The sequence below is a fragment of the Chiloscyllium punctatum genome, chromosome 8, assembly GCF_047496795.1.
Source record: "Chiloscyllium punctatum isolate Juve2018m chromosome 8, sChiPun1.3, whole genome shotgun sequence".
NCBI lineage: Eukaryota > Metazoa > Chordata > Chondrichthyes > Orectolobiformes > Hemiscylliidae > Chiloscyllium > Chiloscyllium punctatum.
Window position 1 is genome coordinate 56,687,261 of NC_092746.1, and position 17,080 is coordinate 56,704,340.

The window sequence follows — 17,080 nt, forward strand, 5'->3', positions numbered from 1 at the left end:
ATATACATTGGGAAGGTAGATATGAGCATCTGGGAGCACTGGATAGAGGTCTTAAGATATTTAAGAGTCTAAGACAACAGCTTTGTCTTTCCATCTATTGATGCTGTTAGACAAACTGATGGTGCCTAGCATTTCTGTCTTTGATTCAGATTTTCAGCATCTACAATATCTTGCTTTTGCAAAAGGGGTCTGCAGTAGAAGGAACAGAGGCCAACAGTTTAAGAGCTGCTAGGGACGGCAAGACTAAGGATCAGGATTTAACAACTGAGAGGTTGGAGAGCATTGTGTTTGATACATCTAGACTGTTCATGATCTCAGCATTAAATAAGACTCCCGTGTGAGCACCTGAACCATATTTTCCTTGTCATAATGAAACTGATGAATCCGATGCTTTCTGGATTCTGTTCTACTTTTCATAAATGTCAACTCATGTAAAATCCTGCTTGCAACTATCCCACATGGACGTCTGCTCACCTATAACTATTGCTCTTGCTGACTTAGAGTGGCTCCTGATCCAGGTTTGAAATGATCATTCTATCGATTGAAACTGAAATTTAATTGGCCTCTCGCCCACCTCAACTTTTCTCTGTATTACCTTGCAACCTCACAAACTCAGTATTTCTATTATTCTCAACATTTGTGCAATTGCTCCTATCCGTCAGACAATATTGGTAGCAGTTCCTTCAACTAAGGTCCATGTTTTGGAATTCCTTTCAGATAATTCTGCAGTTTAAGGTCTGGGAGGTTACACTGTTCCTGTGGTCTGTTCCACCAGTCCACAGCTAATTGTGGGAAATGTGAGGTTATGTGCATTAGAAGTGAACATTATTTAAATGGTGAAAGACTTCAGAAAGCTATAGAACAGAGGGATTTAGGATTCCTCATCCATGAATCACCAAAAGGTAGCATCCAAACAAGTTCAGGGGATAAGAGGGAAGCCAAATAGAATGTTGACCTGTGTTGCAAAGAGAATGGAATATAGAAGAAGGGAGCAAAAACAGAAATGACTAGACAAACTCTAAGTCTGCAGCATTTATATAGAGAAAGCAGAGTCAACATTCCAGTGACCCTTCATCGGAACTCTGCTTTCTCTCCACAGATACTGCCAGACCTGCTGTGTTCCTCTGGCAATTTTGTTTTTATTTCAGATTGGCAGCATACACAGTTCTTGGTTTTATAAAAGTAGCAAGTTTTTGCTAAAACTATACACGTATTTGTCAGACCAAAGTGGGAATTCTGTGAACAGTTTTGGGCGCCTTATCTAATAAAGTATCTACTGGCATTGGAAGCAATCCAAACTAACTCACTTGGCTGATATCAGATATGGAGAGACTGTCATATGAAGATAGATTGAGTAGATTGGGCCTGTATCTTTTGGAATATAGAAGAATGAGAGGCTATCTTATTAAAACATCCAAGATTCTTAGAGGACTTGACAGTGTAGATGCAGAGAGGTTGCTTCCCCTAGTCAGAGAGTCTAGAGGACATAATCTCAGATTAAGGGGTTGCTCATACAAGGCAGAGATGAGGAAAAACATTTTTGCTCAAAGGGTTGTGAACTTGTACCAACTCTATGCCACAGAGAGCTGTTGACGCTGGGTCATTAAATATATTCAAGGCTGAGATAAACAGATTGTTTTCGTCAGTAAGGGAATCAAGAATATTGGAGGCAAGAAAGTAGAGTTGAGGATTATCAAATCAGCTGTGATCTCACTGAAAGCAGAGCTGTCTCAATGGGCTGAATAGCTCGCTTCTGCTCCTATTTCTTATGGATACTTGTTGGAAATTTCTGTTGAATTCTTTGTGATTCTTGAAAATGAATCAACACAATTTCCCCCTTAAATCGTTTTGGAAATCAAGTCTTTGCACAGAAATTCCTGCTGTATCTCACAATTTCATACAGCCTTATAACTGTGTAACCAGTTTAACCTCCTTCTAGACTCTTCAGATTCTGAAAGCCAAAAATGCTGTCATTTATTCACATCCTACTTATTTACCACAATTTCTTTTGATCTACTTCTATGTTTTTAAATGATAATCAAATCAAAACATGTGTAGTTACATAGTCTCAATAGCTTTCTAAAGTACAATCCACTTACCTGCAAGATCTGTGAATGTGGGCTACTTCCATTTAACCCTTGGCAACAAATTACCATTTGATCTGGAAAGAAGTTCTGCCCAAACAAATAACACTTTTCAAACAGTGGTTGAGAGTCATGTTTCATTTAAGAATGTACATATTACATCACATAATCATTGCTTAGATTTAACAGAAACCAAACAAATTTAACTTATAAAAAGTAGCTACCTCTAAATTAACAGGCCATGAATTCAGTCTCCAAGGATGCTCATGACTAGTATTCATTTCAGTGGGACATTTTCAAACAATGCCAAACATGAGACAAGTTGTTAATTAATCCAAGTGACCATTTTGCAGAGGATATTGCAATCAACAGAGTTGGAAAACAGTATCCAATCCTTCATTCTTAAATTACACATCTAAATACAATACCTAACAGCATTGATAATTCATGGGCAAATGATACACTGCAAAAATTGTCTGCGGGAGCAAAAATTAAAAGCATATCAAAACAAGTCAGCTATTTTCCTATTTACTATGGTGACCAGAAAAGGTTCGAACTTTAGTTACAAAATTCCATTCTGTCACTTCTATATTACTGTGTTCAATCTTCCCATGACCTGAACATATTTACCCTGATATTCCATTTTATTATCAAGGCCCTGTTTTTAAACTTCAGTCTACTCAACAAAATAACCGAACGTTGGTTTCCATTCTGAAGAACTTCAAAGCTGCCTGACCTACTTGCTTCCCTCTCAGTGAGCATTTCTTTTCACTTTTGGAAATATACTGACATTGTTCCCAAATCATTATCTTAAATGAACCGGCCCATTACTATTTCTTTCTTTACTATGATTCTACATATCTCCACACTTGTTTTAGCTGTTTATTTTCTGTGAACCTAATTCAAATGTTTAATATTGTATTTTGGTGCCCAATCATTGAATCATAGCATTTGGTTAGCGACAGTAAAAAGTTTGGAAGAGATAAATAACGTATCAATCCTCAGAATGTAACAGTATAGAAACAGACTCCGCGGTCCAACTCGTCCATGCCAACCAGATATCCTAAATTAATCTCGTCCCATTTACCTGCATTTGGCCCTTATCCCTCTAAAACTTCCCTTTCATATACCCATCCAGATATCTTTTAAATGTTGTAACTGTACCAGCCTCCACCACTTCCTCTGGGAGCTCATTCCATACACTCGCCATCCTCTACTTGAAAAAAGTTGTTCTTTAGGTCCCTTTTAAAAATTTCCCCTCTCACCTTAAACCTATGCCCTCTTATTCTGGATTCCTCCACCCATGGAAAAGACCTTGTCTATTTACCCTATCCATGCCCTTCATGATTTTATAAACCTCACTCCAGGGATAACAGCCCCAACCTATTCAGTCTCTCCCCATTGCTCAAACACCCCAACCCTGGCAACATCCTGCTAAAATACTTTAAAACATCTTCAGTGATAGTCAGCATACCTACAAAGGTATTGCTCTACTCTATGACTCTTCTGCCACAAAGGGCCCAATGTTCCACAAACATGAAACGGACCCACGTGCACTATATCTCTACCCATCCTTCAGCCCAAAATATCCTATTTCAATACAATAACACATGAACTAAGTAATCCAACAATTACAAGTTTTGAGAGCCTCAGAACTGCCCATATGACCAACTCACCATTGAATACCAACTACAATGGTTATGCCCTCATGGCATACTTTTCCTCATTGTACCATGCTCAGGACTGAAACCATTAAGCTATTGCCAACCTCTTCAGTATTTATTGCCGAAAGCTGATTTAAGTCTGCCATATTCTGAGGACTGACACATTGTTTATCTCTTCCGAACCTTTGTTGTGGCTAACCAAATGCTATTCCCAATTCTTAGTAAAGACAGCCAATAACTTTTTTCATTCATTTGTGATTCTGACCATTTGTTGCCTATCATTAATTGCAACTTACTTGTGAACCACCTTGTTGAAAAACTGCAAATATGTACTGCACACACGTTAAGGAGAGAAATCCTGTGGCAATAAAGGAATGGCACTTTCTATCCACAGAATACTGTACAACTTGGATAGCACTTATAGGTGAGGGTGTTGTTCCCATTTATCTGCTGTCTCTTCAGACTGGTAGAGATGCAGGATTGAAAGGAGCTTTGGCAATTTGTTACAATGCATCTTGTAAATTGTATATATGGCTGCCATTACGTATAGACAGTGAAGGAACATTTAAGGTTGTAAACGAATTGCTAATGAATGGGGTGCATTATACTAAATCCTAAAACCTTCTTGACAGTCTTAAATGTTGTTGGAGGTGCACATATCCAGACAAAGAGTATTCAATCATAGTCTTGACATGTTACCTGAAAGATCGCGGACTATTTTCTTTTGGTGGGGGCATAGGGAGAAGAGAGAGGGAAAAATGGGTCAGGGGCAGAGTAGTGACAGACAGACATGCAAAGAGACAGAACACAGAGTGAGATAGAGTGTGAGAAGGGAGGGATGAGAAAAAAAAATTGGGAAGAATGGAGAGAGAGAGATAGAGAGAGAGATAGAGAGAGAGAGATGAGATGTGTGGGTGGAGGAAGAGAGGGGGTGGAGGTAGAGAGGGGGTGGTAAGTGGGGGAAGGGGGAAGAGAGGGTGGACAGAGAGGGGAAGGGGGGGGAAGAGTAGGGGGTTAAGATTGGGGGGAAAGAGTTAGGTGGAGGAGTGGGCGAGAGGGGGATGGGGACAAGGGGAGGGGAGAGGAAGAGAGGGGTAGTAGGAGAGGAGAGGAGAGGATGAGAGATAGTGGGTGATAAGGGATGGGGGGGCTGAAAGAGACAGGCAGTGAGAGTGACACAGACAGATGACTGGGGAGACAGAGACAGAGACAGAGGGGGCAGGCGGGGAGTGGGTAGACAGGGTGATACAGGAAGAGAGTGGTGAGAGGGAGTGAATGAGAGTGCAGAAGATGAGTGTTTTTGAGATCCAGGCACAGAGAGAAAGGTAATCATCAAATCATATAGTGCAGAAGAGGCCCTTCTATCCATTGAGTCTGCACCAACACAAGAGAAATACCTGACTTTCAACCTACTTCCATTTACCAGTACTTGGCCCATAGCCTTGAATGTTATGACGCGTTAAGTCCACATCCAGATATTTTTTAACGGATGTGAGGCAATTTGCTTCTCTGGCACTCCCAGACATTCCAGACTGTTACGACCCTCGAGATAAAAAGGATTTTGCTCACAACCCTTAACCCTCCTGCCTCCTCACCTTGTAACTATGTGAGACTGACCTTCAACTAAGAGGAACAGCTGCTCTTCATCTACTCTGTGCATGCCTCTCAGTCTGACACACCTCAATCAGATCACCCCTCAGTATTCTCTGCTCTAAGAAAAACAACTTAAGCCTATCCAACCTTACCTCATAAATTAAATGTTCCATCCCAGGCAACCTCCTGGTGAATCTCCTCTGCATCTCTCCAGTGCAATAATAACCTTCTTGCAATGTAACAGTTAAAGCTGCACATATAGCTCTAAATGTGGTCTCATTAAAATTGTATACAACTTCAATAGGACTTCCCTGCTTTTGTAGTCTATGCCTCGATTTATAAAGTCAGGTGTCCCATGAGCCTTTTTCACCACCCTATAAACATGGCCTTTTGCCTTCAGGACATCTATGCAGAAACACTCCAAGGTTCCTTTGTTCCACGGAACTTCTGAGTGTCATGCTAGTCATTGACTAATTTCCTTAACAAATGACTCTTTCCAAAATGCATCACCTCACACTTTTTAAGATTAAATTCCAGAAGAAACTTAGCTGCCCATTTGACCATCCCTTTTTAGCTTCTTGTAGCCAAAGACACTAACTCACCGTTAATCACCTAATCATTATGTCATCTGCAAACTTATCCAACATCTCCACATAGTCATCTATGTCATTTTCATAAATGATGAAGAACAGGGAACTGAGCACAGATCCCCATGGTATGCCACTGGTTTCCAGTCACTAAAGCAGCCTTCTGTCATCATCCTCTGTCTCCTACAATTGAGCCAATTTAAATCCACTTCTTGCTAATTTGTCTATGTAGGACCTTGTCAATAACTTTACTAAAAGAGATGGAAGGAAAAGGGGAGGGAAAGAGAAATAGAGGGGTAATAGACAGACAGGTGGGAGATAGGGAGGGGGAGAGAGAGAGAGAGAGAGAGAGAGAGACAGACAGACAGACAGACAGTGAGAGAGAAAAACAGGGGTGGGAATCAGGGAGGATGCAGGGGGAGGGGGAAGAGAGGACAGGGAAAGATATATTTGCTACAGAATTCCCATGCTTTCCCCTGCTCATAAAGCCACAAATATTTACATTGTCAAGTCAATTAGACTACTGGTTGATGACAAATCCCAGGATGTTGAAGGTGGGGAACGCATCTAATGCTGCTGAAAATCAAAGAGAGATGATTAGTCCGCCAACCCTGTTGGAAAGGATCACTGGCTGACTTGTTAGTCCAAACCTGAATTTTATCCATGTTTTGGTGTATGCAGATATGGAATGGTTAAATTCCTGAAGAGTTGCAAATGTTATTGCGGTTATGACAGAAAATAGCTCGAGAATGGTACGTGATAAAAGGAGGCATCAACTTCGTTTTGAAAAGTGGTAAAGGGTTTGGGTTTAGACCTTATCCAATATATATACACATTATAAAAGTCTATAAAGTTAAATTACTTGTACATTTATATCTACCAACTAGTTTCTTGGTACAGGTCAGGATTTATTCAATCACTTTAACTTTGCTTTGATGCTGGTGGATCTGTTACTCTTATTCTCATCACATTCTTCTCTAACATTCAGTCCAAGATGCGCCAACATTTTCTCCACACCGGGAAAGACTAAAGCCATGATATTCACTTCTCCTTACTATAGATTCCCTCTCCTCATAATCTAAATCAATTTCTCACCCAGCCATTGCCTCAGACTGCTCCCAATCTCAGAAATATTTGATCAAGTTGGACTACTACATCACAAAGATGAATTCTGTGTAACATTGGTCATTGCTGCCCTTTCCTCAGACCATTCATTGTTGAATGCTTCCAATGAAGGGAAGCATGGCATAAGCCTTTATTTTACTACATTACCTACCTGTGTTGCCAATTTCAATGATCTGTGAACATGCACACCAGATCCCTCTGCATATCAACAATCCTAAAGGTTCTGCCATTCACTGTACAATTTCCATCTCTACCTGACCTTCCAAAATGCATCACTTTACATTTGTCCAGTTTAAATTCCATCTGCCATTTGTCTGCCCATGCCTCTAACTGATCTATATCCTGCTTTTTTCTCCTACGATCCTCCTCAATGTCCACAACATGACCAATCTTGGTATCATTCAAAAATTTACTAATTAAACCAGCTACATTCTCCTCCAAATCAGGGCAAAATGGTTCAGCACAGATGGTGAACAGATAGGATGTTTGTCAGCACAAATGGGCTGCTTAGTCCTGCTTGGAGTGAAGAATCTTGAAAGTTGTTGGAGCTGTACCCATCCAGGCAAGTGGGCAGTATCCCATCACATTCCTGACTTGTGCCCTGTAGATGATGGGACAGGCTTTAGGGAGTCAGGAGTTATATGCCACAGTACTCCAAGCCTCTGACTGCTCTTGTTGCCATTGTTTATGCGGTTGATTCAGGTTCAGTTTCTGGTCAATGGTAAGCCCAAGGATGTTGATAGTGGGGGATTTAGTAATGACAACACCATTGAATATCAAGAGGCAATGATTAGATTCTCTCTTATTGTTGGTGGTCATAGCCTGGCATTTTTGTGGCACAAATGTTACTTTCCACTTGTCAGCCCAACCCTGGATATTTGCCAAATCTTGTTGCATTTGGACATGGACTGCTTCAGTGTCTGAAGAGTCACAAATGTTGCTGAACATTGTGCAATCATCAGCAAACATCCCCACTTCTGACCTCACGATGGAGGGAAGGTGAATAATGAAGCAGCTGAAGATAGGAGGAGCTGGGACTCTACCCAGAGAAGCTCCTGTAGAGATGTTCTGCAGCTAAGATGATTGAGCTCCAACAGCCACCATTATTGAGAGTTTGCCATGTGATATATATATACACACTGATTCCAGTTTTGTGAGGGTTCCTTGATAGCACACTTGTTTGACTGCAGCCTTGATATCAAAGGCTGTCACTTTTATCTCACCTACAGAATTTAGAATGAATTCCTCCTCCATTCGCTTCACATAATTTTTTCACCAAGACTTAATTCCTTTTGTGCATCCTAGTTATTTGATGAGTTAGCGAATATCATAACTTTTAGTTTGAAACCAGTTTTTTTGGTGGTGGGGGGGTGCGAGGGATTCCATTTCTGGTCATCAGTAGCGATGCGCAATTTGCTTCATGTAGGCAAGTCCGAACTCCTGCGCTTCATCTTGGCAATATGTCTTGTATTAAAAGCCAGGCACAATGCTAAACATGCATTTATTTGCTGAAAACAGTGGGGCAGTCAACTTAGATATGCGATATAGACCTGAATGCGCATTTTGTCAACAAAAATACACTATTGCCTTATATATCTTGAAGTATAGCAAGGGCTGAGAGAAAATTTCAGAAAGATAAGGGTTGCCACAATAGTGAGCATGAACTTCAATCAAAAAGTTAAAAAGCAATAAGTCAATTATTTAAATGAGTAATTAATAAAAATTAACCCTGTTAAAAAAAATACCAAACAGCAAAGCTACAGCTAATTTTGCAATTTTGGTTAACAAGGGAAGCCACAGAGATAAAGAATCAGCCCGAATTCAAGATCATCAAGAGAGGGGATGGTAAACGGGGGCAAGATGAATTGGGTTTAACTAATGCTGACATTGGCAGGATATGGTGGGGCATAATTGAACCAGCCTTGCTGGAATTCACATGAAAACAGGGTTGGAAGTGAGTGGACTTCAGCCAAAGGTTTTCTCCTCTCATTGCCTGGTTTACCTTCCTCCATTTCCCTTTTCTCTTTCCTAGAATTTCATTTCTTTCCCTCTCTCTACACCCCTCTCATTGTCTTTCTTACTTCATCCTCTTTAACCTCAACAAAATAATCTGTCGGGCTTTGCATGCCAAAGAAATTCTTCCAGCACTATTACCTCACAAGCAAGCTTCTCATGATGAAATTAAAGTGGTCAAGCTTTTTTATTTCCCAGACACACTTAATTGTAATTTGGTAAAGGCAAGTTCTTCTTCAAAACTGAAGTGAAAGAAAAATTAACAGGAGCAACCCAGCCACTTGACCAGAATTCCCACCTCACTGTCAAGACATGGCTCACACTTCCCTTCTGCCGTACTCCCATGTACTAGGCGCAACTCACATCTCCATCCCCTCCGCTCCAAGCCAGAGTCTTATAGAAAGCCACTCATTCTCAGTATTGGCGTGAAACTCCAAAATGCCTGTTTATTTCAATGAGAAGCTCGCTGATAGTTCGAGCAGAATTCCTTTCGTGTGTAATCCAGATTATTTTCTTGAATTTAAAGGAGTGGAGTAAAAAGGACAGTGAAAGGGGTGTGGAGAGACCTTGAGCTTCTGAAAGGTTTACCAGTAAGGCTACAGCAGTGCACAGGGAAGAAAAAGAAAGAGTCTATGATGAAATACATAAAATGCTCAGGCAGGCCACCTGTGGTCATTTGGGCCATAGGTTGGGCATCCCTAAAGTACATCAGAGCACCTCACTTAAGATCCCTCAACTGCTGGAAACAATCTGTTTTTCCCTTCTTAATCTTAATTATTTCTTTCGATTAAATCCCCAAACGTCCAAGTCCTGATCAAACATCTCCCAATTTCTTTCAAGCTTTTCTTGGTGTTATTTCCTTGTACAACAGAGAATATGAGTTGAAATGAAAACAACTGCAGACGCTGGAAAACTGAAATGAAGACAGAAGTTACTGAAGAAACTCAGCAGATCTGGTAGCATCTGTGGACAGAATGCAGAGTTACTGTTTTGGGTCTAGCAACCCTTCTCTATGAGTAAATATGCTGTATCGAAATTCCTATTCTCTCAGTATCATAGTGTGCAGCCTAAAACCAAACACAATACTCCAACTTCTGGACCAGTGGCGCTGGAAGAGCACACCAGTTCAGGCAGCATCCAAGTAGCTCCGAAATCGACGTTTCGGGCAAAAGCCCTTCGTCAGCGTCGATTTTGGAGCTATTTGGATGCTGCCTGAACTGCTGTGCTCTTCCAGCACCACTGGTCCAGAATCTGGTTTCCAGCACCTGCAGTCATTGTTTCTACCTCTTCAATACTCCAACTGCTGGTTTTGCAGTTTCATCATGTTCTATTTTTAATATTCAATACCTCTTGCCATAAACCCCATCTTTCTTTAGCTATTTTATAGCCTCTAAAAACTTGCAGTGTTTTAAAACTTAAAAGTCAATTTTTCTGCTATTGCATATCAAGAAGTACTGTCCCATTCAGAGGACATTTTAAAGCCAAAATTCTTCTGTAATTGAACTCAAGGTTTTTTTTTGCCTATATAACCATTTTATCTGTATTACCTTATAACTTCATTGGGTTCTCAGAATTATTTACAATCCTCCTATTCTAACACTATTTGCAAGTATAGTTAAAATACCAATTCTTGTATTGAAATCACTGATGTGTGAATAGAAATAGCTACAGAACACAATCTTGCAGAGTGCAACTGACACATTTTCAACTATTTTGAGAAACTAGTCCTTCTCTAACACCCTTTTGCATATCACTGTGCCAGGGATTTTCTAAAAGCATTTATATCTCCTGCATTTGCCTGGATCAGTGACCAGCGAAAAGAACTCTTTTCAGTTTGTTAAACACAAAGCTCTTTTCTGAAATGTGTGCTGGTTGCTTGTAATTATTTTCTCCTCAGTAATTTACTTTAAGTTGATCATGCCAAAACCTTCTCCATTATAATTATTAAACTATAGAATCAGTAACAACCTAGATTAACTATGTTTCTTTTTTAGGAAATGAGTATTAAATTGACAAACTTTGATTCTCTGTCATACACTCAACTCTCAACAGGACACATAAAAATTACTTCTTTAATCCTGACAATTTGTTCCACCATTTCCCTTGGGTTTCTTGACAGGTCTTAGAACAATGCCTGCACTTTTGCCTAATTAACCTTCATAATTATTTCCCTTTATTTTAATATCTGTCATTTTACTTTTAAAGAATTTAGGATATAGCTGCTCCCTTTTTTCCTACTCTTATGTAAGCTTCAAAGCAAATTACTTATTGAATAACCCCACCAGTTTTTGCCCTCCCTTTCCTAACTAATCCACTTTCTTCATGCTCCCACCTCCTACCAAAGAATGCCAATTCTCTTTCTGAACTATTTGTCAAATATTTTAATATACATGATTTATTTTATGTTTTTTCTTTCATTGCCCCTCCTTGCTCTCATTGTTTGTTTGCTACACAAGCTCCAAGTGTTAGCTTCTTCAGTTTTAATATGCTCCAATTCCTGTTTGGGAGAATGAAGCCTTTCATTTGAAAGATAACTTGATTATAACATGTATTAACTCATCTCAGTCAACACTGGGCAAGGAAAAAAGAAATCAGTGACCAGTCTCTAGTATGAGCAACCAAAGGTCAGGAAGAACATATACTCCAAAAGAAGGGTCCTTCTCAGGATGGAAGTCAGTGGGTAGTGGCGTTCCACAAGGCTCAGTGTTGGGACCACAACTTTTTACTTTATATGTTAATGATCTTGATGAAGGAGCTGAGGACATTCTGTCTACTTTTGCAGATGATACAAAGAAAGGTGAAGGGACAGGCAGTATTGAGGAGGCTACAGAAAGATTTAGACATGTTAGGAGAGTGGACAAAGAAGTAGCAGATGAAATGCAATGTGAGAAAGTGTGAGGTCGTGCGTTTTGGTAGGAAGAATAGACGCATCGACTATTTTCTAAATGGGGAGAAAATTCAGAAATATGAACTGCAAATGGACTTGGAAGCCCTAGTCCAGGTTTCTGTTAAGGTAAACCTGCAGGTTGAGTTGGTAATTAGGAAGACAAATATAATGTCATTCATCTTGAGAGGGCTAGAACATAAAAGCAGGGATGTACTTCTGCCACTTTAAATGTGGCCTGACCAGAGCCTTATCGAATATTGTGAGCAAGTTTGGGCCCCATACCTCAAGAAGTATGTACTGGCCCTGGAGCAGGTCGAGAGGAGGTTTATGACAATGATCCCAGGAATGAAAGGCTTAACATAGGAGGAAACTTTGAGGACTCTGGGACTATACTCCATGAAGTTTAGAAGGATGAGGGGGGATCTGATTCAAACTTACAGAATAGTGAACAGCCTGAATATAGTGGACGTTGGGAAGTGGATATTGGCAGGAGAGCAGAGGACCCCAAGGCATAGCTTCGAGTAAGGGGAAACTTCTTTAACCAGATAGTGGGGAGTCTGTGGAATTCACCGTCATAGAAGGTTATCTAAGCCAGGTCATTGAATATATTTAAAACTGAGAGAGATAAGCTCTCAATTGCCAAGTGGATCACTTATGGTGATAAAGCTGGAAAATGGGGTTGAAAAACCTAACATTAGGATCAAATGGCAGAGCAGACTTGGTGGGCCAAATGGCCTAATTTCTACTCCTTTTTCTGATGGTCTACTTAGGAGCATGAATAAGCAATGGAAAAAGGGGAGACAACAGCCTAGTGGTATTATCAACAGACTATAAAATTCAGAGATCCAGGTAATATTCTGGGGGCCTTGGTTCAAATCCCATCATGGCTGGTAGTGGAATTTGAATTCAATTAAAAATCTGGAATTAAGATCGAGATTAATGTGGTGGACTTGTAACCGCCTCTGGGCAATTAGGAATGGGCAATAAATACTGACCAACAATACCCATATCACGTGAATGAAAGATAAAAGGGTACTTTAGCCTAATCAGCCATTATGGTTGATCTGATTGCAACCTCAAATCACTTACCTATTTACCAGAAATAAACTTTGACTCCATTGTTAGTCTAGAATTCATCGAACCCTACCTTAAAAAATTCAACAGTCTTGCCTACACTGCTTTCAGGGAAGAAGCTGATCAAGTCTAATAATATTTTATATTGTTTTATAGGTGATTGTAACTGGAATAGATTTAGAAATTGAGTAAGCGGAACAACAGGAGTGAAAATATTGTTCTGGACACAACATAGATAGTAATATTGAACAGTTGACCAATGAAACCACTAGAATGGGTGAGCTTTGGTTAAATGTTATCTATCAGGCAAAAGCAGCAGCGTCAGAAAATAACAGTATGATCACAACAGGGTGCAGTTGAAGTTCAGGGTTAAAATGGAAAAGAGGAGTACAATAGAAACATTCCGCATTAGAAAGACAGATTTTCGTCCAGTTAAAGACTGATTACAGCACAGAAAGTAGCCATTCAGCCCAGCATTTCTCCACTGGCTCTCTGCAACAGCAACTCAACTAGTCCTACTCCCTGTATTTCTCCTGTAGCCCTGCAATTTCTTCCTCTTCAGAGAATTATTCAAAGTTTGTGAGAGTGAGCTAAAGAAACTGAATAGTGCAGGACTGTCAGATGGGAAAACAGATGATAGTGGATTATATTTCAAAATATTATGGAATATAAGATGGATACAGAACATGAGGGAAAAGTGATGAAATCTCCAATGAAATCATGCAGGAGTAAAAGCAAAAAGAGATTGTTTTTAATGCATAAAGCTATGGGTAACACGGTGGACTGAATGAACATGAAAACAAGGTGAAAAGGGTTGGCAACTGCCTTACTACATGTTAAACAGTAATAAGCATTAACAAGTCACGCATTTCTATAAATATATGAACAACTCAAAGTTGAAAAGGACACTAAGTTCCAAAACAGCATGATTCAAATGACCAAGAGATTAAAAATAAAGCATAAAACATATACAGAGGAAACACTGAGCAGTCTACACCGCAAAGTGAAATTAGTGTTGACTGAGGAAGTACTAAACATTTGAAATCAGGTAACAAAGATATCAAGTTCAGGTGAAATTCATTAAAATGTAATCAAAGATTTGGGTAGTAAAACCGGTCACCATTGATCGCAGTCTTCAGGCAATCATTAAAAATGCAAGTAGTGCCCAGATTGGGATCAGAACACCAGTTCTAAAATAGAGCACAAAAACAATCTGAGAAACTAAATGCCATCAAATTCAACATCTTTTGACCCCTCAATGAGATCATGTGTTAATTGCATTCATCTGCCATGGTACTATAGAGTTTTGCTAAATAATGCCAGAAAGTTACAATTCTAAGATTTTTAAAAAGTGAGGTGGCATTTGATGCTCATTGTGTAAGAGAATGCCTTAATTCAACCATCCCTTGTGTGAAAGGGTGTTTCCTGATTTAACTCATGAATGCCTGGATCTGATTTTAAATATTTTCTTCTTGCCCTGGACTTACAGCAGAAAGAATTTATCTGTACCTCATCTTTCCATATACTGTGTAATCTCTCATAATTATCTAACTCTTGAAACCTTGGAAACATTCTAATCAACTTGTGGTACTTTTCTTCCAAAACAAAAAATCCTCTCAAGGTATGCTGTATGGACTGTACACAGTGCTCCAGATGTGGTCTAACCACAACTCAAACAGCAAAACATCCTTTTATATTTAAGTCCTTAAACTGTAAAGCCCAACATCCCTTTAACCTTGCTGGCTTTTGCTTTCTCAAACTCTTGATTAGAGAGTCTGGATGGAGGCACCAGAGGCTGCAATGGTGCCAGAAACTGAACATAAAGAGGACAAATCATCCAATATTTGTTCCTGCAGCCAGAGAAGATTGCTTTCTCTTCAGTAGTTGTTCAATGTTAATGAACTGGAAACACCAATATGTGCAAAGTTATTTTGCATTTTGACAACACATGCACCAAAGGAACTAGACCATATTAGGGAGCTGTCTTGAACAAATTAATTTGGGGTTGGAGCTTGTACTTTTTAAATTCTATTTTACCAAGTCTATTTACTTGTTAATTGCTTAATGCAATACATTATTTTTACATTTTAACACATTATTCCTATTGTATCCAAAGTAGGGCTCGAAACCTCACTGAGACTCCACAAGGGACTTTCACCCTACAAACTGACAACCACATTTCGGCTTGAAAATAGAAAATGCCTAAATACTCAACAGATCAGATAGTATCCATGAGAGAAACAGTTAATATTTCAGGTTGATCAGCTTTCAGAGCTCTGATAAGAAGTCACCGACCTGAAACTTTAATGGTGATTCTCTCCACAGAAGCTGCCTGACCAGCTTAGCATTTTTGCTTGTATTCCAGCATCATGTTGATTTCAAAATAGTTATCAATGAACACGGGTGGCACAGTGGTTAGCACTGCTGCCTCACAACACCAGGGACCCGGGTGCGATTCAAACCTCGGGTGACCGTCTGTGTGGAATCTGCACATTCTCTCGGTGTCTGTGTGGGTTTTCTCTGGGTGCTCCGGTTTCCTCCCACAATCCAAAGGTGTGCAGGTTAGGTGAACTGGCCGTTCTAAATTGCCCATAGTGTTCAGGGATGTGCAGGTTAGGTGCATTAGCCAGGGTAAATATAGGGTAGGGGAATGGGTCTTTGGGGGTCGATGTGGACTGGTTGGACCGAAGGGCCTGTTTCCACATTGTTGGGATTCTATGAAATCTCGAGTGTATCGACTGCCTAAGACCCACCTGTCATGGAGACAGTAAGGTCTGCAGATGCTGTGAGATCAGGGTTGAGAGTGTGTTGCTGGAAAAGCACAGCAAGTCAGGCAGCATCCAAGAAGCAGGAAAATCGACGTTTCGGACTGGAGCCCTCTGGTGTATTTCATTAGATCTCTCCCTTCCTTTGTAAAATATCTCAACTTGTTTCATCACTTTTCCTTGCTTATCCTTATTCTGTATGATCCACCTAACCCTGACACCATGGTTCTCTCAGATAATATAACAGCTGTCTTCCTCTTTACTATATAAATAATGATCCTTCAGCCTTTGATATCATCCTCCATCTTACAGTACCTTTTCGTTTCTCCTGCATTCACTGCACTGTCTTCCAAATCACCTTTCAACCATGCCACCTTACATAACTTCTCCATTCCTGTCCTGGCTACAGCAACCAAAAGTATCTGTGGTCATAGCTTTGCATACTTTGGTTGACCCTCCAAACACATTTTCTTTGGGCATATGTTCTGGTAGCAACTTTTTCCCAGGTTTTGCAGGAGAGAAACTAAGGATGGAACTAGGAAGGCTACGAGGAAACATGAGGAAAGGGTAGCAGGCTGCGCTAAGACAAATAGTAAAATGTTCTTCAAATATATTAACAGTAAAAGATTTGCAAAGGACAAGTGGGCCCCATGAGGAACATGCAGGGTAAGTTGCTCACTGAAGCAAAGGGCATAACAAAGATACTAAATAAATACTTTGCTTCTGTCTTTACCAAATTAGAAAATGGTGACAATGGCCCAGTTGAAAATATGGGTGCTGAGCAACTGAGCAGTATAATGATACATTAAAAAAAGGTGAATAAAGGCTGGCAACACTCCAGATAGAGGTCACTAGGCCCCAGGTATTGACAATAGTCAATACAAGAATCGCATAATGTAAATAACATTTAAAGTGTTGGCGATGCAATTGTATGAAAGCCAAAACATTTCTTAAAATTTTACATTTTAGGAGTAGCGTCCCCTATTAGTCAATTGCAATACAGCAAATTTGTGCTGACGAATTGAGCATTAGAGCAGAACGACCTATATCTTAGATGGCTGAGAGAGGGAAGGGAACAAATTGTGCAGTGATTGACAGAAATTTTCCAGAACCCTCTGAAAGATTAGTCCTGGGGGACTGTAAGATTGCAAATGTGACACTGTAGTTAAGGAAAGGGGCAAAGAATAACTTAAGAAACTACAGACCTGTCAGCTTGACATTCATAGTGGGAAAATGGATGGTGGCCATAATACAGGATAAGCTAAATATTCACATTGAGAAAAATAAG

The 17,080-nt window shown here is 39.9% G+C and overlaps 1 protein-coding gene across 6 annotated transcripts in view; it reads right to left on the reverse strand.

The window, feature by feature from the left end:
• Positions 1-17,080, reverse strand: part of grb10b (growth factor receptor-bound protein 10b) — a 184,299-nt gene that overhangs the window by 42,193 nt on the left and 125,026 nt on the right. For all 6 annotated transcript variants that reach the window (XM_072575629.1, XM_072575631.1, XM_072575630.1 and 3 more), the window contains one exon: positions 2,100-2,174. In XM_072575629.1, the coding sequence (XP_072431730.1) occupies positions 2,100-2,174 (75 nt within the window). The remainder of the gene's footprint in view (positions 1-2,099; positions 2,175-17,080) is intronic.